This window comes from Pararge aegeria, chromosome 26 (genome assembly GCF_905163445.1).
Source record: "Pararge aegeria chromosome 26, ilParAegt1.1, whole genome shotgun sequence".
In the NCBI taxonomy this organism is placed as follows: domain Eukaryota; kingdom Metazoa; phylum Arthropoda; class Insecta; order Lepidoptera; family Nymphalidae; genus Pararge; species Pararge aegeria.
In genome coordinates, this window is record NC_053205.1 from 3,000,775 (window position 1) to 3,025,394 (window position 24,620).

At 36.2% G+C, this 24,620-nt stretch overlaps 1 protein-coding gene across 1 annotated transcript in view; it reads right to left on the reverse strand.

The window, feature by feature from the left end:
- Positions 1–24,620, reverse strand: part of LOC120635003 (modular serine protease-like) — a 55,079-nt gene that overhangs the window by 24,931 nt on the left and 5,528 nt on the right. The window contains exons 3-10 of the mRNA XM_039905910.1: positions 21,943–22,151; positions 17,492–17,707; positions 15,788–15,949; positions 14,447–14,559; positions 12,447–12,623; positions 10,809–10,971; positions 7,516–7,599; positions 6,697–6,812 (exon numbers count right to left, since the gene is read on the reverse strand). Coding sequence (XP_039761844.1) covers positions 6,697–6,812; positions 7,516–7,599; positions 10,809–10,971; positions 12,447–12,623; positions 14,447–14,559; positions 15,788–15,949; positions 17,492–17,707; positions 21,943–22,151 — 1,240 coding nt within the window. The remainder of the gene's footprint in view (positions 1–6,696; positions 6,813–7,515; positions 7,600–10,808; positions 10,972–12,446; positions 12,624–14,446; positions 14,560–15,787; positions 15,950–17,491; positions 17,708–21,942; positions 22,152–24,620) is intronic.

Genomic DNA, 24,620 nt, shown 5'->3' on the forward strand with positions numbered 1-24,620 from the left:
CCCGGACGAGTTCCGTCACAAAAAGCTATAGGACAACTTTTTTTTATTTTACTAGACCGGAACAGAGCAATGCTGCTTAGCGGCAGTACTGCCCCGGACGAGTTCCGTCACAAAAAGCTATAGGACAATTTTTTGTTATTTTACTAGACCGGAACAGAGCAATGCTGCTTAGCGGCAGTACTGCCCCGGACGAGTACCGTCACAAAAAGCTATAGGACAACTTTTTTTTCTAACAGTAGGTATTATCAGTGTTTATAAGCTTCATGCCACATGACACAAAGTTCAATTTCCCATGCTCAAAATTAAGTGGAGTTTGTCGGTCGATATATTATGCGAAAGCTTTTAATAAAATATTCAAATATTCTAATAAACAATTAAAATGTTTAACTAAGGATAGATTTCGCAACTTTCATATTGAATATTTTTCTAAACTAATATTCACCTACATTGTTCTTTGTGAACACGACCAAAATGTTTGAGTGGAAACTTTTTTTTTTTTAAATCAACTTTTTTTTAATTCTTTTTATTTCGTTGCAAAGTCTATCCGTAACTATAAGTTATGTATGTTATAATCTAATTCAATTATAACTATCTAATTGTGGCAACATTCTCTTACGCGGTACTTAAAAACTATGAGTAAATATTTCCTTATCACACGCGTTTTCGTGTTGTCATATCCTTGCTCTCTTCAAATCAAAAAAATCAAAATTCAAAATTCATAATTCATTTCATTATTTCAAATAGGCCCAGTTTATAAGCACTTTTGAAACGTCAAGTCAATCTATCTATCCGGCAAGAAACTCAGCTTTCTCTTTATCAACACATTCATTAAAATGTATGGGGTTTAAACATCCAAAATGTTAGATATTACTATCACAGTTATATATACGTCACCTGTTTTTTTTTTTAACTACTTAAAATTCTTTATAATATCCGATGCGGATGTATGTTTAAAATCAAATAAAACGTTGCCACATTAACGTTGTTCCTCATAAAACTCTGAGCCGCAGTAGGTGAAGTAAGTGAATCAGTTATTAAAAGGAATATTCTGAGAAAAGTTTTCAAAGGTACTTGCAACTTCACTGTCGGCGGTCACTTTATTATCATTGATAATTAATTCAAAGTTTACTTTTCGAGATTTAGCTTTTCCAGTTTCATTATTAAAAAAATTCCAGGTTGCTTGTACTTTGTTATCCGATTTTATTATTTGATCCTTAAAGTATAGCATAAAAGCAAACGTTCTTAAACGTTTTAGAGTACTTTTTTACGTGTTGGGGGAAAGTTGGAGTACGGTTATATTGTTTTTCACTACAGAGCTCATACAACTTATCCCTACTCCTGTATATGCCAATAGTTGCCCAATCGCAACACTTTACTTTTTAATTAAAATCTATATATTTGAAATTTAATATTTCGTTAAATTCATTTTGTATAATATTAAAGATCGTACAATAAAGGCTGTTGGGATGACCGTTTTAAAGACAAGGGCAGGAATTTTGGATGATATTTCACCTTTGAATCGTGTCAATTTGCTTTTAGTTATATGCCGACACTAGGCAATTTGTTCATTTTTATTTATATTATTTTAAACAGTAAATTGTTGGCCACAATGATCTGATCTTAAGTTGTTTATTATACTTACCTAAGATATTACAGTTGAGAAAAATATAATCTAAACATGATACTGAGGTTGCTGTGATTCTAGTAGGTTCACTAAGATTCCTAAAGTCTCAGTTCGGTTCTTAATATACTACAATACACACATCGCCATCTAGGCCTAAAGTAGGCGTAACTTGTTTTATGGGTACTAAGATAACTAATGACCTATTTTTATGAATAATATACATTAATGCTCATAAATAAACTCACAACCATCGTCCTGTAGAATCGAACCCACAGTATTATACTCAGAGGCGGGTCGCATACTACGCCAATCAGCCTTCATATATCAAAATATTCATTTACATATTTGATAAAATTTTCACAAAAATATAATAACACAACCTGGTAACTAATAGATTTAACTCGAATAGAATAGAATAGAAAATATTTAATTGCTGGAATGTCATTCGCATTTTGCTCTTAAACTTAAACTATATACGAGTATATGTGACACCTAAACACGTGTCAAAAAAGTAGAATGTAATAAGTACAAAACTTGAGCAACGTGCAGTTTTTGAATAATTTAAAACCAAATAATATAACTTAAAAAATAATATAACAAAATAAAAAAAAAATTAGAAAAATTTCATAAATTAAAAACGCTTGACCAATTGTTAAGTGAGTAAGTATAACATATAATTTTCTGAAACATTCTTGGAAGTTTAAGCATTATTTTAAAAACCTCTTAGAAATAAAACGGAATTGCTGCACATGCGAGCAGCGAGTTTTATAAAATGTATATAAAATCTAAATAAATCTATTGTTTATTGTAATTGCGATTTTCCGTCTCTCGTGTATATTCCTATCGTTAAAGTTACCTGGCAGAGTTACCTTTTTAAAGTATATTTTTAATTTCTCCTTTACTACGCAACGAAGATGTTTAAATAAATAAATTACATAGAAACTCATATGCGTCATGTTATTTAAAAATGGAACGGTGTTTTTTTTTTCTCTGGCTTCACACAGATTAGCCAACGTCAGGTTAACTAATCTGTGTGAAGCGTTCCATTTTTAAATTACACTTAGAATCATATAAAATATCAGGAGAAATTGAGTGACGAAAAGGGCGGGAAACTTCGCACATGACGGACGCGGCCCCCCCAAACTTCTTCTCAAATCTACCGCAAACTCGCCCTGAAAAGTACTGGTGCTGTTTATACTGCACATACCGAAGTACCAGCGACACTCTCACTGGAGCTAGCCGCCTACATATGTAAGTTCTTAAAAATATTATATTGTAAATTTTAAACTTTTATAACACTCTAAAAGCAACCCACCCATGCAAACATATATGTAAAACTATAAAAAAAGGCGTCCGCGATGCACAAAGCTTCCCGCCCTTTTTCCAGCCGGAACGATCTTTTACTACGTCACATGGCAACCAAGGTGGTAACTTATTAGAGGTTTTTTTTTCTAAGTGGCTAGCAAATAGAAAAATGTTAATATTTAAAAAAAAAAGAAATTTACTGAACGCGGGAAAAATTAGTAACAAGGAATGTTCGAGAAAAGTATTATACAAGCCTACATGTGGCATGTAGGCACTGATGGACTTACATATTATGAAAATTAAGCTTAATTTGCTAAACTCCGCGAAAAGCAGGACAATCTGTATGGTATAATTTATAATTTCTTCAATCCTTATACTCCACACCAAACAGATCTTCGGCAATGTACCCTACTACGCACGTTTCGCTCCGAAACCGGAGCATCCTCAGGAGATGTTGACTTTACAATGAATATTTGTTAAGTCAATAAGATGGGGCAATAGCGTCAGCACTTTGGGTACCATGCCCATAAGTGAACAGTTAGACGCCTTACATTCATTGTAAATATTAATTTTAGTTTGTAATTATTATTTCCGTAGAAAAATATATTTTTCGTTTTTTACCCGTTGAACTATATTTAAAAACTTTGTTTAAAATCTCTAATTTTCCTACAAAAACGTAAACCGTGATACCATCTCCCTTGTTAATCTTAATTTTATATCATGGTATTACGCAAAGTAACGCCACGCCTGCTTCCAATATTGGAGTAACATATGTCGCCGACGCGAAGCCGAGTCATACTATTATACCTTCGTCCATCAATACCTCATAAAGGACTCATATCATTACCGACCCATGACCGTCCCATCACAGGGTATAGGTCTCTTCCCGGAATGATAAGGTTTAAGCCCGCCACGCTGGCCAAGTATAAGAAGGATTCAAATTTTAACACTGTATGAAAACATCTTGAGGAAATATGCATGCCTGAGAGTTCTCCATAATGTTTTCAAATGTGTGGAATTATAAGTATAATCCGCACTTTTTTTTTGACAAGGGTATGAAGATGGCGTGAAATGGAAAAAAAAACTTTTTCATGAGACATACAAAAGTTTTGAGTAGGCAGTGCTTTTGTGCTTGTATGAAATGCGGCCTACAACCTTCTTATTCTGAGACGAGACTCCTGCCCTGTAGTTGAGTGGGCAAAGGGTTTATATGATGATGTTAAATATTACTTACACAGATTTCTTACGGAATGTGCTAAATTAATGCAAGTCTATGTCGGAATGTAACAAAGTGCCCAGCATTTCTTGATAAACTCTTATAAGTTAAAACACTATATCTATACATACATTCTAGAAGAATTTTCAAAATCGGTTCGGTAGCTCCCCTGCTGTACTCTGTGTACTCTGGATCTACCGAACCGATTTTGAAAATTCTTTTACTAACAGAAAACTACCTTATTTGTGAGACATAGACTGTATATTAAACCGAAAAATTACGAGAGACTTTTAAAGATAAGAGAAGATTATTAAAGACTTTTCGTGGTAGTGGGATTTACAAACTAAGTCGGAACGGGCTTTTACTATACGAAGTCTGTTTTTACGAAAGCTGCCTTAACGATGAGATTCTATACAAAAGCTTAATGGTTTAATAATGCCTACAAAAAGTCTGCGTCAGTGTATGTCTAACTTTTATATTTAAGGCACCAAAAGTAGTTTTCTATAGTAAAATAATCATTTGCAACATTTATATATATACCCGTACGAATCCGGCGCGTGTCGCTAGTTAATAATATATTCTAAAACATATTCTATTCTATTCTACGGGCGTTACAAATACAAGTGGCGTTAAGTCGGAATAGTGTCAGTGTTTTGGCATTTGAGAAGTGATCTCAGTTTTAGAGTTAAAAAAAAAACTGAATAAATGTTCCGACGTTATGCCACGTTTATTTGTAAGGCCATAGGAGTGTTACGCGGACAAAGCCGCGGAGAAATGTCTTGTATTTGAGTAAAAAGTTTCAGTATGTTAGTGTACGCATAACTCTAAAACTGGTCGATGTATCGACTATTCCATTTTTTATATTAGTTTATACATATATATATATGTTTAATTTGTATAACTATTTGAGCTAGGAAATTTTTGGTGTTAGGATATTTGCGCTAGAAAATATTTGGTGCAAGGATATTTGGATTAAAAAATATTTGGTGTGAAGTTTATTTTAAATGCTATTTTAGGAACTGTGTGCGTATAGCCCGGTATTAGTATAAATGCGTTCTTGACACGTTGTAAATTGTAGCAATGTAACTTTTATGTAATGGCGCTTGACGATATAAATATGCGTTCACCTTCACTCTACAAAGTCGATTAATAGATTACTAGCTGATCCGTGCAACTTCGTTGCACCAAATCGGTTATTACCGGAAAACACGAATAAAATTACATTTTCTAAAAATGAATCTGTGTAATAAATTTCATGAAAATCGTTGGAGCCGATTCCGAGATTCCAAGAATTACTCGTTTAAAGATATAAGATAAGATAGATATGATTCAAAAATATTTGGGCTAAGATATTTTTGGTGTAAAAAGTTTCTTTGTAAAACATTAACATTTTAATGGTTTGCGATAATAATCGCTGTGCATTTAGTTAGGTTAGAGTTAGACTTGTCATAGATATGGCTCGCCAAAGGAATAACAGACGTATATCTTAGGGCGTAAGTGACAGTAGTGTTACGTTTGTCCAAGGGCATAAGGCGTTATAGACCAAAGATCCTCGAGTCGGGATCACGACTCGTGGCAGTCTAAAGCCGGTTTCCCGGGTAATGAGTGGGAAATGATAATGCGGGACGGACTCTGTTTATAAGAAATAGATTTGCGTTTCCACAGACACATAGTTTCGACTTTTGTTTTCCACTGCAAAAGTAGAGAAATGAGCGGAGAGAGCTGAACGGAGAATGAGAAATGAAAATTGGTCAATTTCCACAGAGAGCTAGTTCAGTAGGGCAGGGGACAATAATCCCCGGGGAAAGATTAAAAAAATATCTTCTATAAATATCGAAGTGGAAATAATATCGACATAATATATGTGTAATAATAAACGGGGGTAAATTTATACTATTCCATGTCCCCGTGCTAAGCAGGTGGACACGTTTATTATATCTCTCTGTCAGGGGACATAATCGGGGGACATAAATCATATAATTTTTGTCTCCTGCCCGTACTAGCCCGTCAGGGGTGAGAAGACTCCGAACGAGTCCGTTTCAAACTAGTTGCCGAATACACGTACGTGTTACAAATACTTTATACTCGTTCGATCCTCCCACCTCTTTCTCTGTGGTAACAGCAATGTAAACTTAAATAAATAAATATACTACGACAATACACACACGGCCATCTAGTCCCACAGTAAGCGTAGCTTCTGTTATGGGTACTGAGATGACTGATGAATATTTTTAGAATATACTTATAAACACCCATCTTTTTGAGTCCGCTCCGCTGCCTAGAACTGAGCGAGTACATTTTAACTCTTTCGGCTAGCTCAGTCCTTTACGCTCGACTATTTATTGATGGAAACACGAGTATGCGAGTACTCTTGCGAGTTGAACGGTGTCCTTAATTAATCCGCTCCGCTCGCGGTGGAATCCGGCTTAAGAATTCTCCCGAATGGTTTGAGCTGGGGTTTCCGGAGACTGGCAGGCATCTGGCTGAGAGTGGTGAGACTTGGCGTTGCTTAAAAGACGCTTGTTCAGTGGATATTCGTTGATGATTAGAGATATGGGTCCCAATGCTCTTTGATCAGTTTTTCGTGTTTCGCCGAAGGCTCGAAGCTGGTTGGGGCGTAAAGGTCTATGCGACCGTTGCGACTGATGGGGCTCGTGGAAGTTATGGCTAAAAGAAAAATTAAAATGGTTATAATTATTTGGTTTATCTTTTACTCCATCGGGTCGCGGTATATTTTAGAAACCAAAATAAACACGTATTAAGACGCGGATGGATCGCGAAAATTTAGCTGCACGGCTAGCATGGACAGGAGACAATTATGTTCCGGGGAAAGAATATAAATGTATCTTCTCCCACAGCTTTATCAACTCTCAGAGCACTGGCGCACAAGTGGAAATAATATCCAAATAATATATGTGTATTAATAAACGGGGGAAAACTTCTCCTATTCCATGTTCCAGTGATTTAGCAGGTGGGCACGTTAATTATATTCCTTGTCAGGGGATATAATTTTTATCTCCCGCCCGTGCTAGCCCTGGCATTCATTGGTCAAAGTGTGTTTACCTTTAAGGTAGTGTTTACCTTGAAGAAAGAACTTATCTTGAAAGTCTTGTTTACCTTCAAGGTAGTTTTCACATTAAACTTAGTGTTCACTTACATAGTAGTGCATAACTTGAAGGTTGTGTTTACCTTGAAGGTAGTGTTTATCTTGTAGGTATTGTTTACCTTATTTATTTATCTGTTGTGAATACATTAGACAGCCATCCAACCATTTCTGGCGTACAACAATATATTATTATTAAAATGATAAGTACATTCTGAGTATACTTGATAATTTCTTACAATCTCATGTCTTGAAGGTAGTGTTTACCTTGAAGGTAGTAGCGGGTGATGCCTAGCGTCTCAGCTGGAAAAGCCAACCCGGCGCCGCTGTCCCCCCTACTTGGGGCTGTTCCTGGTAACAACACAAAACATAGCTCTTAGACAATCATTATTTATTTATTGACTAGCTGTTGCCCGCGACTTCGTCTGCGTTTGATTTTGTTTTTTGAAATTAAAGTAGGTATTCAGTATCGCTTAGCCTTAAATAAGGAGTTCTGTCCTCTATCTCCAACCACATTCAGATCTACACAAAGTTTGGGGAAAATTAAACACATATTATAACCTCTATAGCACAAAAATAATTATTTAAATCGGTTATAATTTGTCGGAGTTATGGTGTAAAATCGTCAAACAATTTATCCCCCCTCCCAAAGTAACCGAGCTTAATGTCGGGATTAAAATTATCCTATATTATTTCTAAATCTTACAAGAATATGTGTACAAAGTTTCATTAGGACCGGTTAAGTAGTTTTTGCGTGGAAGCGTAACAAACAAACTTACATTGACATTTATAATATTAGTAGGGATTTCATTTTATTTAAACACTTGGAGCCCGAACCACCGGTTGCTTGGGCATTCAAAAGCCCCGCAAGCGGAGGGTGGAAGTTTTTTCTTGTAAATTTTTAAGGGTTTTTTTTTAAGCATTGTTAAAGTCTTGTCTTGTAAAGTCATCAAAGTCAAATATTTCTTTATTCAAATAGGCACATAGATGGCACTTTTGATGCGAACATTACATGTAAAATATGACATAGGAGTGAGTTGATGGCGATAAATAAATTCGTCAACTTAAAACTAAAGCTACGAGGGCTCCAAAAGCGCCCTGCTCTAAGAAGAAGCCCACAACAAACTGAGCCGTTTGTTATTTTTTTTTGTTATCACCATCTCACATAGTCATTTAAAAACTAAAAAAAAATTAAGGAATAAAAAAATAAATAATTGAAAATCAATTAATGATAGAAATAATAATGAATATAAAAAAATAATAACATACGATATATAAATTCAAATTCAAAATTTCTTTATTCATGTAGGCCTATCACAGGCACTTATGAAGCGTTCATACATATTTGTTTACATAATTGTAACGGGATGGTGATAACTTCGTTCGCCAACTTAAATCTAAAGCTACGAGGGTTCCAAACAACAACAAACAAACTTAGCCGGGTAAATTTATTTTTTTGTTATCACCATCTTCCAGTAAATTTAAATTAAGCTGTGAAGCTAGAGCAATTCACACCCAAGCTTTTTTATCGTTTAAATAATCCTTAATATTATAATATGATTTTTCTGTAAGCTTACGTTTTATATAAACTTTGAACTTATTGAGAGACATCTCAAAGATTTCATTTGGTAATTTGTTATAAAATAATATACAATTGCCCTTGAATGAATTTGCAATTTTGTGTAGCCTAGTAAACTGCACAACGAATTTATTTTTGCTTCTAATATTTATATTGCTACAGTGCATTTTCTTTTTAAATTTTGATATATTTTTATGGACATTAATTAAATTTTCATATATGTACTGACTATGCACCGTCATTATTTTAACTTCTTTAAATTTATCCCTTAATGACTCTCTAGGGCCCAGTTTAGATATCGCACGAACAGCCCTTTTCTGCAGGACGAAAATAGAATCTATATCAGCAGCATTACCCCATAATAAAATGCCATACGACATAACGCTGTGAAAATAACTAAAAAAAACAAGCCTAGCAGTTTCTATGTTTGTCATATGACGAATCTTTTTTACCGCGTATGCTGCAGAACTAAGTCTGTTCGTTAAATTATTTATATGTGGGCCCCATTGAAGCTTAGCATCTAAAGTTATTCCTAAAAAGATTGTCGTATCCACCAAATCCAACTCCTCATTATTAAGTTGTACAATGGTTTTTACTTGTTTAACATTCGGTAGTGTGAATTTAATACTCTTCGCTTTTTTTTCCGTTAAGAGCTAAGTTATTAGGCTCAAACCATTGTACTAACAGTGTATACTTAGATATGAGTAAAAATAAATCACCAAATGTCGTCTTTATTTCTCAATGCAATGGGCTTGAACAGGATGTTTGAATATGTCTAGTGACCTTGAATGTATGCTTATTAGAAGTGCATTCCACAGTTCGGTAGCTTGCACAACGAACGAATGCTTTTAACCTTCGTTTTATGAGACGGCATGCTCAAAGTCAGCGTACGATAAGAACTTCAATCTGACAGCACTCCAAGACAATTAAATTTCTCCTTTAGGTAAGGTAAGGGTTAGATAACACACAGTACAGACGCGATATTACGTGCAGATCCGAATTTTGTGAAGCATAATCGGCCGATTTGGTCAATCTCCAGAGATTTCCCAACTGCGCGGAATTGTAAATATTAACACAAGTGAGTGCGGAAACACAGGTGCAACTCTCTTAGCCTAGTGGAACGGCAGCTCCGTCACGACCGTAAAGAGATCAGGCGTGCGACCGACAGCATCACATGCTGTCCATGGCACAGGAGTGAATCACCACCATTGTTAAAAATTCTGGGCTGGTACTAAGAATTAATTGATGGAAATACCCAATAACCCAATATTCAGTGACCCGACCCGGGCCCTGATTAAGAAAGCGCGGGGCCCGTAGCAAATTCTTTAAACGAACCCTTGATCTGCCAAGGTTTATTAATTATAAAGTGGTAAAAATACTATTCAATACTCAATAAGTATCTTAAATACAACTAGCTGACCCGTGCAACTTCGCCAGCACCAAATCGGTTACTACCGGAAAGCACGAATAAAATGACATTTTCTAAAAATGAATTTTAGTTAGATCGATGTATCGCCCCCGAAACCCCCTGTATACTACATTTTATGAAAATCGTTGGAGCCGTCGCTGCAAACTGCGCCATTCGGCCGTCGAAATTTTTGTGCGTGTGCGTGTCTGTAAGTCAGTCATTCATTCATTCAGTCAGTCAGTCAGGCAGAGATGAGAGGTATTAAATATGCGGGGTCCAATTTCACGCGGGACCCGCACTCACTGCGACTCTTGCTACGTGGTTAATCCTAATAAAATAACCTAAGTTAATCCTAATTAATAAAAATAACATTTGCTTAAACGGTGAGGAAACCTGCACGCCTGAGAGTTCTTTATAATGTTCTCAAAGCGTTGTGGAGTCCACCAATCCGCACTGGACCAGCGTGGTGGACTATGGCCTTAGCCCCTTCTCACTGTGGGAGAAGACCCGTGCTCTCTAGTTGGCCGGTAATGGATTGACGATGACGAAACAAAATAAAAAAAAATTTAATACCATTTGCAAATCCTGCGCAGATCTTCCCGCCGACAAGGTAGTTCCTGAAATACCGAGAGGTGCGTTTCACACAATCCTTGAAGCTCACGAACGGAATCTCCAGGATCTTAAGGATATCTGCCTCGGAGCCTCGCAGGTCCGATGTCTCCCCCCACCCTGCCATCTGGAGAAATACGTTTATTTATGTTCTCTCTCTCTTTTTGTGCCTCTCCACGTCGCCGTCAGCTCAGCGAACTTCTCGCGGTCTTGCGCCAAGCGAAACAATGCTTCAAATTTTTTTTTTTTGCTTCTTCAATTTTTTTATTTATGTTAACTGTGTTTATTTATATCTATATTTATAAAACAAAGTCGTGTTAGTTGCACAAGTTATGACTTGATAACGGATGGACCGATTTTCATTATTTTTGATTTTTTGATTCCTGTTAGTCCGGAATAGGATAATAAGTTTTAAATTTTTTATTTTTTTTAAATTTTAAATCAAAACAATTATCTGGCCGTTCATTAGTAACAAAACACAACTGACAGCGCACGTCATGTTGTCCATAGATAATAGTAAAACTGTTGATGTGACCTAAACAGAGGTACATTCGGAGTAAGATGAGTTTTGAAAGGTTTGAGTTTTGAGGCGAAATGAAATTCGCGGGGACAGCCAGTATATATATAAAAGGAAGTCGTGTTAGTTACAACATTTATAACTCAAGAACGGCTGGACCAATTTTTTGTTGGATTCCTCTTAGAGCGGGCAGTTACGATGGCCAACGAATTAGTTGGGCCATCCAAAGGGGCAATGCTGCCAGCATCTTAGGAACTGTACCTCGCTGCGGTGGTTTCGAAGACGTTTTAGATTTTATTTAGTTTCAAATAGTTTATTTTAGGTTGTATTTATAAAACAAATATTTTAAAGACCGGAATAGGATAATTAGTATTAAAATATAACATTCATGAAAAAAAAAAATGTTATTTATAAAAATAGTCATCAGTCATCTTAGTACCCATAACACAAGCTACGCTTACTTTGGGGCTACATGGAGATGTGTGCATCGTCGTACTATATTTGGGTTCGATTCCCACTACTGGAAAATGTTTGTGTAATGACCATAATTGTTTTTCAGTGGCTGGGTGTTTATATGTATATTCTAAGTATTTATGTATATTACTTATAAAAATAATTCATCAGTCATCTTAGTACCCATTACACAAGCTACGCTTAAATTGGGGCTAGATGGCGGTGTGTGTATTGTCGTAGTATATTTATTATTTATTTATTTCTTTATTTATTTCTTTATTTATTTCTTTATTTATTTATTTATTTATTTGGTATCTATGACACATTACTACGCACTACACTATAACATAACTATACGTACTACACTATAATTAATTAAAAAAAAAAAAAAAACTTACATTAAATATTAATATGCAAACAAATTAGCCCTACGTGGAGTTTAATATACAACTTAGTTAGACGGCTTATATTTATTATAAATATTAATTTTAGTTTGTAATTATTATTTCCATCTATATGTATTATTACTTAAATAAATAAATAAAGTTTATCCAAAATTAAAAAAAAATATATATATACAACTTGTAAATTGGAGAGTCGTATCGATAATGTATATAATGTCAATGTCCTACCATTCCTATATTCCCGGGCCGCAACTGCTTCGCCACGAAGTCCGGGTTAAAATTGATGCAGATGGGCCCCACGTACGGTGTGTAGTCCAGTGGCGTATCTAGCACCAGAACGGCCAGATCGTCCTGGTAAAAAAGGTCAGCACCGTAGAACTTTTCGGGTATGTGCGTGCTTTTCACCTGAAAATAAAAACATGCTGGTGAAACGTAGACTATATCATTGTTCGCCTCATAAGCGAAGCGTTGAGGGACCGGGGCTAATTATGATGGGTTGGCGGGAAATGCATCCAAAGATCTCAAAGTAAAGCGCATCACACCAAGGCATCTTCAGCTGGCCATCAGAGGAGATGAGGAGCTTGACAGCCTGATCAAAGCCACCATTGAGGTGGTGTCATCCCACACATTCACAAATCGCTCATTGGTAAAATAGGTGGACCAGGAGCACCAGTTTAATTAAGGTTTAATGGAGATTTACTCGAGCGTCGTAGAGACCTATTGGGATGCAAAGCTTAGATGACGCCCTACGTATTTTTAATAATGCACGTATGGTAATCTAATTTAGCTACGCTCGAGAATGTCGAGATGACGTTTTTTTTTTTACAACTTTGTTGCCCTCCCCTTTTTTTACGTCACTCTCAAATTGTCAGATTAGTGGAACATACACTTTTTAGGATTTAGTTAACTCACCCTACCTTAATCTGACGCGATCGAGAATTTCTGATGGTCAATTTTTTTTTACTAATCTGATCCTGTATCCTTCACGGGCGGCCTTATATATGGGCCTCATGTTTCATTGTTTTAAGTGACTTTATACCTATAGCATACCTATATTGTAATTTGGTATGATTGAACTGTTACAAGTTGTAAGAAATGTATTTTGATCTTTGAAATATATTGAGGAAAACTTATGTTTGTTTGTTTAAATGATTAAGATGTTATATTTTTTTTGAAGTTATACTTCTTTTGGCGCGATGGGGAAAAATGATGAGAGTGAATTTTTACGATGCGCGCGCACACCGACATCTGAGTTCTACATCGTAAAATTTCATTTTTTTTTTAAATTTTATATTTAGAACGCGTGTTTCGTAACAGTACAAACAGTGGGAATAAATAAATATTATTACGTTAATAAAACCATTTTATTTAAATAAAATCTTATTGATTAATTTTTATATTTATCGTTATTTATTTTTTTCCCATACGCCAAAGAAGTATAACTTCTAACGCGTGTACATAAGTACATACACTCTTTTTTATGTTTTATTTATTTAACACACAAAACAGGTCATGACAAAAAATAAACATAAGAACAACAACCAATAAAAATAAAACTAGCCATTCTACACCACATGCGTGTATAAATGCAACCAAAAGATGGGACGGACTTACGTTCTTGGATATTTTCTTACAAAAAAAAAAACTGTTTAAATCCCTACTTCCCTATCCCTATCCCTACTTATATTATAAATGTCAATGTAAGTCTGTTTGTTACGCTTTCACGCAAAAACTGCTTAACCGATCCTCATGAAACATTGTACACATATTCTTGGAAGTGTTAGAAGTAATATAGGATACTTATTATCCCGACATTAAGCTCGGTTCCTTTGGGAGAAGGGATGAGTGTTTGACGATTTTACACAATAACTCCGACGAATTATAACCGATTTAAAAAAATTTTTTTGTTCTATAGAGGTTATAATATGTGTTTAATTTCGCCCAAACTTTTTGTAGATCTGATGAATGTGGTTGGAGATAGAGCACAGAACTCCTCAGCTGACTGCAGCAAACCCCTCATATAAATAAGGCTTAGCGTATTAATAAATTGAATACCACATCAAAATACAAAATCAAAAGCAGGCGATGTCGCGGGAAACAGCTATCATATAGTGAACATAGTGTTTACATTTGTCAAGCAGAGTGCTACAACTATGCTGAGATTTAATGAACGAAAAACATGTTGCACTTTTTGTGCTTTTTTTTAAGCCAAGTGGGCTAGCACTCACCATGGAGTTTTGTTCGCGACCTTCGTCTAATGGATGCTGCCACTGCCTGTGCCGCTTGCCGGCGGCAATCGCTAGATACTGCCACTCCATATCCAGTCTCAACACGTGTGCGGCTGCGAGGAGTAAACACCAAACTTTCATAGTGGAGTCGAAACTGTCGCCACTGTCCACCTTCCAAAGGCAAGAACTAGTGGCCTTGATAAGCTAGACAAATTAGAATTTAAGCGTCCACGCGACCTTTATTACTGACCATATTAAAACTAAATTCATATTGTAAAAAAGAACTGTACGGTCAATTAGAATTTACGTGTCCACGCGTTAGGCATTGGGGCGCAAGGAAACCGGGATCGTGCACTGACCTTTATCAGTGACCATATTAAAACTATTCATATTGCAGAAAATAACTGTACGGTCAATTAGAATTTACGCGTCCACGCGTTAGGCATTGGGGCGCAAGGAAACCGGGATCGTGCACTGACCTTTATCAGTGACCATATTAAAACTATTCATATTGCAGAAAAGAACTATACGGTCAATTAGAATTTACGTGTCCATGCGTTAGGCATTGGGGCGCAATGAAACCGGGATCATTACCGACCTTTATCACTGACCATATTAAAAACATATTCATATTGCCGAAAAGAACAGTACGGTCAATTAGAATTTACGTGTCCACGCGTTAGGCATTGGGGCGCAAGGAAACCGAGATCGTGCACTGACCTCTATCAGTGACCATATTAAAACTATATTCATATTGCAAACAAGTACTGTACGGTCAATTAGAATTTAGGCGTCCACGCGTTAGGCAGAAAGTGGCAAACTTTTGGAACTATTCCCACGTACAATACCAAAAAAATGTACACATTTAAAGCAATAAAATTTATTCCATTCTATTCTATAAAGACGACAGTGTACGGTAAGGAATAGTAGGGTAGTTGGATAATTACGTGGACAATAGACCGATTTATTAATTCCAAAAAGAAGCCTATAGTTGGCGTTAACAGTATATAGCTACAATCATTTCAAATCCCCCGACACTAGCCATTTGATACCTATACAGATAGCGTAGTAAAAACAAAAAAGTAATTTGAGAGAGAGAGAGAGAGAGAGATAAACACGCACACAAAACACGTGAAACTTAGCACATCCAAAGCACATTTCCAAAAATCGGCCTAATACTAGAATTTAGTTAATTTGATTCAAATCGGTACAACATAAATAAAACGCAAGTGATGTAATGTAAATAAAACTCTTGGATTATGTGCCTTGGAGTGGCTGTGCTTGGAGTATAAAAAAAATGTGATAGTTGAGGATATTTCCCCAAAATGGTATATATCTTACCTGTCAAAGCAATGTGCCTGCTGATCACAATTGCACTACCGACTTGTTTCATCTGCCCTCCATCAGCGTAGTAGACCCCAGCTGCCCATGGCACGTAACCATTCTCCAACTCCCTGCCCCCCACAATCAGGGGCACCCCCCCAGCTGGCAGCCTACCACATTCTGAAATAATTCGGCTATTCCATTAAATGTTCCGCGTTTCAATATTTCAGTACCTGGATGATTTATGATCCAAAAAAAAAAAAAGCGTGCAAAGGCGGTCTTATCACTAAAGCGATCTCTTCAAGACAACCTTTGACGTTAGGAAAAACGAAGGAACGGGTTGGTGCAGCAATTTAAGTTTAAAATATATATATGCAGTGGCGTGCACAGGGTTTTTGACCAGGGTATGCATAAAGCAGGTAGGTAGATGGCATACAATAGAAAAATTCCCGTCCAATACTAGTTATGTAAAATTATTGGGTATGCAGTGCTTTTGTGCTTGTATGAAGTGCACGCCACTGTATATATGTATATATATATACCAAATAATTATAATAAACTACTTACTCATAAATTCTAATACTACACACATATTGTTATACATAAAATATATAAGTATATGTACATGTTTATGCAGTAGATATACTACATACTATAATATTACATAGATAAGAAATGGTTTTCCAAACGCTTCTTGAATATTATTGTTGAATTATTGTGGATTTTTTAATAACAGCTCGTCCGATTACGATAAAATGTAAATGGGAATGCTTGTAAAGTATGCCATTTAAAACAAAAAAAAAGAATTTTTGCAAACGGTTCGGACGTCTTTGAGTAGTCGGGTGTCATACATAAAAAAAGATTCTCGGGTGTCATACATAAAAAAAGATTCTCGGGTGTCATACATAAAAAAAGATTCTCGGGTGTCATACATAAAAAAAGATTCCGACGAATTCAGAACCACCTCCTTTTTGAAGTCGCTTAAAAAAGAAAGAAATTCATCTGGATTCGAACCGGGATACTGAGATAGCTGATGAATATTTTTTTATGAATATAATACACATAAATACTTATAATATACAGATAAACACCCAGACACTGAAAAACATTCATGTTCATCACACCAACATTTTCCACTTGTGGGAATCGAACCACTGCCCACTGCGCCACTCGGCCGTCAAATGGTTTCAGGACCGCCCGATTTCACACATGTCCTATTAATATACAACTAATAACGTGTAACCGAATTACGGTATAATCTTGAAGGACGCGTTAGTATATTGTGGGTTCGATTCCCACAGCTGGAAAATGTTTATGTGATAAACATTAATGTTTTTCATTGTCTGGGTGTTTATCTGTATTTTATAAGTATTTATGTATATTATTCATAAAATGATTCGTCAGTCATCTTAGTACCCGCTTACTTTGGACTAGATGGCGATGTGTGTATTGTCGTAGTATATTTATTTATTTATTTGTTTTTTCTGTATATTATTCATAAAAATATACATCAGTCATCTCAGTACCCATAACACAAGCAACGCTTACTTTGGGACTAGATGGCGATGTGTGTACTGTCGTAGTATATTTATTTGTTTTTTCTGTATATTATTCATAAAAATATTCATCAGTTATCTCAGTAACCATAACACAAGCTACGCTTATTTCAGGGCTAGATGGCGATGTGTGTGTTGTCTTAGTATATTTATTTATTTAACTTACCACGTTCACATCTTGGTATATAGTTCCACTTTCCATTCTCACAGTTCATATTGGGCAGTTCGGTCACGCTGAAATAATGAGGCTGTCTGCATCGAGGCTGTATAACAGTGCCTTCCGGCTCAGACGCCAGGCAGTCACGAGTGCCATCGGAATTTGGGTAGTCTGTGATTCTGCAGCGATACTCCACGCTTTCTGAAGGCTCCAGTTTGCAGTATCCTGAAATAATAAATTAATTTTAAAACATGCTTTAACGGTGAAGGAACAAATCCCGTTTAGGATATTTATTGTTCCATTAAGTAATTTCCACTTAAGTATTTATGTGTATTATATTCATAAAAAAATATTCATCAATTATCTCAGTACCCATAACACAAGCTACGCTTACTTTGGGGCTAGATGGCAATGTGTGTATTGTCGTACTATATTAAAAAAAAAAAAAGAATTAACAGGCTAATATAAAAAAAGTAGGTAATTATGTAAAATTGCATCTCACAAGCTCACAAGAAATAAATTGTATGTGGATAGTTTCGAAATCGCGAGGAAATCTGCATGCCTGAGAGTTTCTAAAACGTTCTCGAAGGTTTGTGAAGTCTACCAATCCAGATTTGCCTATCGCCCCTATCTATCGTGCAAACGATCGGAGCGAGACAGCGTAGATCGTAGAATTATATATAATATACAATAATAATAAAGTTTTTATTTAAAGGCATATAAACCCATATATCAGCTTTTATATACAAAGAAATCTATAATTAAATGTATACATTACATTATGCCATCTCCTTTTGTCTAAGCGTCGATAGCATAGTGGGTAGGAGCTCGACTTCACTTTGAGGGTGCCGAGTTCCCAGCACGCACCTCTAACTTTTACTTTGTAAAGAATATATAAACATACATTAAATAACATAACCCATAATTTATAAAATCTACTAAGAATCATATTCAAAAAAATACATAAATATGTAAATATACAACATAGAATATATTCGGCGATAGCTTGTGGATACAAGTTCGAATCCCAACAACGTCTAACTTGTCTGAGCTATGTGCGTTATCTTAATATATATAAATCTCCTGTCACGATGTTTGTCCGCGATGGTCTCCTAAACTACTTAACCGATTTAAAATTAAATTGGTACACCGTGAGCAGTCTGGTCCAACTTAAGAGATAGGATAGCTTAGATCTTTAATTATAGTCGCAATTTTATTTTATTTCAAATTATTTGTCTATAATTAATTGGCAGTCACATGTTATATATATATATATATACTATACTCATTTAAAGCTTAGCGATACTGAATACTTTAAAAACAAAATCAAACGCAGACGAAGTCGCGGGCAACAGCTAGTAAGTAATAAAATATAAAAATATCACTTGCTTCGACGGTGAAGGAAAACATCGTGAGGAAACCTGTATGCCTGAGAGTTCTACATACTGTTCTCAAAGGTGTGTGGAGTCCACCAATCCGCACTGGGCCAGCGTGGTGGACAACGGCCTTAGCCCCTTCTCATTGTGGGAGGCGAACCGTGCCCAGCCGTTAGCCGGTGATGGTAGATATGATGACAAAGGAAGCGGCGGAGCGAGAGAGGGTAAAGACATCAACACTGGAGAGCAGGAGATGCACTACCCTACCGACAAAGACGTGCCGCTAAACGGTTTAGTGTTCTCGTGAGATTTCGCAAAAAAACTGTTTAGGAACTTCCTAAACAGGTTAGCCCGCTGCCATCTTAGACTGCACCAGGTGAGATTGCAGTCAAGGGCTAACTTGTAGTGTAATAAAAAAAATCAATGACCTCCGGCCTCCATGAGTTGCAGGATTGCGGGTGGCGAAGTTAATGGGAAGTGACAAGCAAATGACAAGCCATAGAAGGTGGCGTGCCGTTTAGCGAGCGCATCCCTGGAGGATTCGCTAGCGACCAGACCGCCATGGACGTTGGGACCCACCATACATTAAATTAATATACTACGACAATACATACATCGATGTCGACATTTTGCCACAAAGTATACTACGCCGAAGCACCCACTCCGCTCTCATCTCTCGCAAAACAGAAAAATTCTAATAATTGTTAAACGTTAAAATGATGTTGGAAAAGAGCAATCTGCTGAGTTTCTTGCCGGCTCTTCTCAGTGGAATCTGACTTCCGAACCGGTGGTAAAGTCACTACAAACAGATTGAATTGACATTTCAAAAGTGCTTATTACTAAGGCCTACTTGAAATAAATGAATTTTGATTTTTTACGACAATACACGTACTTGTGTCACTAAGTAACTAATCCTTATACTCCACACCAAAAAGAAGCGTTTGGAAAACCTTATGTAATATTATAGTACGTAGTAATAATAAAAATAATCAGTTCTTCATATTAACATCGTGTCCCAAAAATTGGTCCTTACGTCTGTCTGGTGACCCAAGAGCTGGCTTATTTAGCCCAACGGCTAAGTCTACCAATTCAAAGGGGCAATAGCGCCAACATTTTGGGTACCATGCCCATAAGTGAACAGTTAGACGGCTTTTATTAACTTTAGTTTGTAACTATTATTTCCCTAGAAAAATATATTCTTCGTCGGTTTCTTAATAAAGAATGAATAGCATAATATTTCGAGAAAAAAAAAATCATTTCTTGAAAATAGCAGTGCATTGCTCAACTGGGATCGAACGATTATCACTTACAGGTATATTACAGCTAATAGACCTGATATAGTGCTAGTCGATCGATCTACAATTGTTGACATTACTATTCCACATGACGATAATCTGGTGAAAGCTGAAAAGGAAAAAGTATCTAAATACTTGGACCTTGCTTACGAGATTACCGCCATATGGAATGTTGGGTCGACCGTTATTGTTCCGATCGTCGTTTCAGTCAATGGTCTTCTCGCGAAAAGCTTCGACCAACATCTTAAGAAGCTTTCGCTTGGTTGTTGGATCAAGGGTCGGATACAGAAGGCAGTAGTCCTTGAAACAGCGCGTATTGTGAGGAGGTTCCTCACTCTGGAGCCCTGACCGCCGGTTGCTTGGGCATTCAAAAGCCTCGCAAGCGGAGCGTGGATGTTTTAGTTATAAATTTTTAATAGTGTTCTTTATTTTTTTTAGACATTGTTAAGAATTTAAAAAAAAATGAATAAATGATAGAATAATAAATAATAAAGTACGTAGTATACTGTATGTATCGTACTTTTATTTGTTTATTTATTTTACATCTTGTCAGTACGGCAGGGCCACTTACACTAACTAGATAAGACAAATGAATGAAAGATTACATTAAACATTATAAAATACATTATATTAATATGTACTATAGTAATACTCTGCGAATAATGAAGTAAAGTAATATTTATATACATTACTAGTTGTACCCTGCCACGCTTCGCTGTGGCACATTCTTATGGAATCGTTGAGAAATGAGAAACAAAACAAAGAATACATTACATATGTCAGCCAGTGTTTTTCTCGATTTCGGCAGATGGCGCGATCACTGGTACATTGATCGTTAAAAGAAACTGTAGTTTCGCGGTCGCGGATATGTGACTGATACAAAAAATAGATAAAAAAAATCCTTGATGCGGATTAATGCTAAAATTTCAGCATATATATATAGATAGATAGATATATATAATAAGTATATGTGTGATATTATGATTTATAAGTAAGTAGTTAATTATTATTTTTATATAAACACACACATTTTAAACATAAATTGCTACACCGGACCTATTCTTCGTATTTCCTAAAGTCAAAGGTCGTCTGAAAGAGATCGCTTTAGCGATAACGGCTTTGCACGCCCCATTTTCTATTCCGTTTCTTCTGTATTATATGCACGCTTTTTTTACTTCCTATATAATGTGTGTGCGCAATACAGTTTTAAAATAAACAAACCGACCGAACTTGAGCCTGATACAGAGCAATCATTTGGTGGGACTATTACGGTGTGCAGTTTACTAGGCTAAACAAAATTGCAAATTCATTCAAGGGCAATTGTATATTATTTTATAACAAATTACCAAATGAAATCTTTGAGATGTCTCTCAATAAGTTCAAAGTTTATATAAAACGTACGCTTACAGAAAAATCCTATTTTAAAATTAAGGATTACTTAAATGATAAAAAAGCTTTTGTGTGAATTGGTCTAGCTTCATAGCTTAATATAAATTTACTGAAAGATGGTAATAACAAAAAAAAAAATTACCCGGCTAAGTTTGTTGTGGGCTCTCCTCAGACCACGGCGCATTTGGAACCCTCGGAGCTTTAGTTTTAAGTTGGCGAACGAAGTTATCACCATCCCCTTACAATTATGTAAACATTTATGTATGAACGCTTCATAAGTGCCTGTGATAGGCCTACATGAACAAAGAAATTTTGCATTTGAATTTGGTGTTCAGTGTTTCTGGAACATTCGAGATGCGGAACCTTAAAAACATGCTATCAAAAAGGTCTGAGAACTCACGGATGCAAGTTGGAAATTGATTCGGTGACCAGTTCCCGTCATAGCATACGAAGGCGCCTCGATCACCGCCCGCAGGCTTGTATCCAACGTCGCACGACGTGTTGAGGAACAAATGTTGCTTAGCCGTACCGGTGTACAGGCGCTGCGATCCTGCAGACCAGTACCGTCCGTTTTTCGGGTGCTCTGGTACGATACACAGTAGCGGCGACCTGGAATAGTAAAGTCATTGTCATCATAACACAGCTTTTTGTGACAGAGCTCGCCAGCAAGGATAGCACGGGCGGGAGATAAAAATTATATCCCCTGACAAGGAATATAATTAACGTGCCCATCTGGTAAATCTGGAACATGGAATAGGAGAAGTTTACCCCCGTTTACATACACATGTATTATTTGGATATTATTTATTTATTTATTTAGGAAAACCAACCGCTAATACATTTTTTCTTGTCAAAGTTTTTACGTTGCGAGCTAAGTGAATGTTCAGCTTATTACAGGTTTTCACAACGTTTACAAATGATTTACATTTTATATATAAGTAACTGCATTACAAAATAAATGTCTAAAAATATTTTACTAATTAATAAGGTTATAATGTTAAAAATATAAATAGAATTAAAATTCAAATTCAATTTAAATTAAAAAAAAAAATTAACATCAATGTCCAGGTTTAAGTTTAAGCTGTTTAGTGCTCTGAGAGTTGATAAAGCTGTGGGAGAAGATAAATTTATCCATTGCCCGATTGCCCGGGGATATAATTGTCTCCTGTCCATGCTAGCCGTGCTGGGGAAATTAAACTGCTATGTACAGTCACGGAATGAAAATAAATATATAAACATATATATATGCTACAACAATACACACGTTGCCATCTAGCCCCAAAGTAAGCATAGCTTGTGTTATGGGTACTAAGACGACTGACGAATGTTTTAATGAATAATATGCATGGACGGATATACACCCAGACACTGAAAAACATTCATGTTCATCACACCAACATTTTAAAGTTTTGGGAATCGAACCCACGGCCTTTGACTCAGAAAGCAGGGTCGCAGCCCACTGCACCAGTCGGCCGTCAAAAAAAAAGTTCGTCGATTTTCAAATAGATTCGTTCAACGTATCGCGACCATATTACTTTTTGAAACTATGAGAAAGAATAGACTCGAGTTAGAGAAAATAATGTTTAACTGTTCATTATTGTTTGACCTGGCTAAGTTTGTTGTGGGCTCCTTTTAGACCAGAGCGCATTTGGAACCCTCCTAGCTTTAGTTTTAAGTTAACGAATGCAGTTATCACCATCACTAACATTAGTGTAACATGTTAAATGTATGAACGCTTCATAAGTGTCTGTGATAAGGTCTACATGAAAACATTTTTGAAATTGGAATTTAGTAAAGTTCAAAATTGTTCAGATCAAAGTCGTTCGAATATTTATCTTGTCAACAAGATTATTATGTTTGATAAACTAAAACCTTCCTGTTGGTTCGACCTGCCATTATTATTTCTGTTAAAACTATATTCAAACTGTTTTATATGCCTTGTTATTTTATAGTTGTAATTTTATTGCCATTTTAATACCATTGTTGTGTAACATTGCATTGATGGAAAAAACAAGCGAAACCTTATTCGTTAGCGAACGTCATATTTATTTAAATGTTAGCAGCACTGTTTCTTGCACTGGTATGTTGGCATAATGGACACCAAGGTGACGAACCTTTTCATTCCGTGGCTGCACTTCTGTGGCATCGGCAGGGGACAAAACTTATTACACAAGGGGAAATAATAAACGGGGGTAAACTTTCCCTATTCCATGTTACCGTGCTTTAGCAGGTGGACACGTTAATTATATCCCCTGTCCGGGGATATAATTTATATCTCCTACCTGTCCTATCCCTGCTGACAAGGGATACAATTTTTGAACACGTCCCTGGGGCAACGGAGAGCGCTGTGAATTTAATTAGGAGGTCCAGGGTGCGATTCCCGAATTTATAATTTCGGGTTTTGGCCGTGGCTAGTTACCCTACCGACAAAGCGATTTCGCGTAGAAACCGATTAGGGGTGAGCTACCATACTATCTAACAGGCTAGCCCGCTACCATCTTAAAATAAATAAATAAATATACTATGACAATACACACATCGCCATCTAGCCCCAAAATAAGCGTAGCTTGTGTTATGGGTACTAGGATAGCTGATGACTATTTTTATGAATATAATACACATAAATACTTATAATATACAGATAAACACGCAGACACTGAAAAACATTCATGTTCATCACACAAGCATTATTGCTCGTTTAAAGTTATAAGACAACTAACTATATACTTTGGGAGTTAATAAAGCTTTGAGAGATGATAAATAAATAAATAAATATACTACAACAATACACACATCGCCACCCAGCCCCAAAGTAAGCGCAGCCTGTGTTATGGGTACTAAGATAACTGATGAATAATTTTATGAATTATATATACATCAATACTTAGAAAATACATATAAACACCCAGACACTGAAAAACACTTATGCTCATCACACAAACATTTTCCAGCTGTGGGAAACGAAGCCACGGCCCTGGACTCAGAAAGCAGGGTCGCTGCCAACTGCGCCAGTCGGCCGTCAAAAAAAGATGATAAAATTTGATCCTTTCCCCGGGAGGAAAATTTCTCCTGCCCATG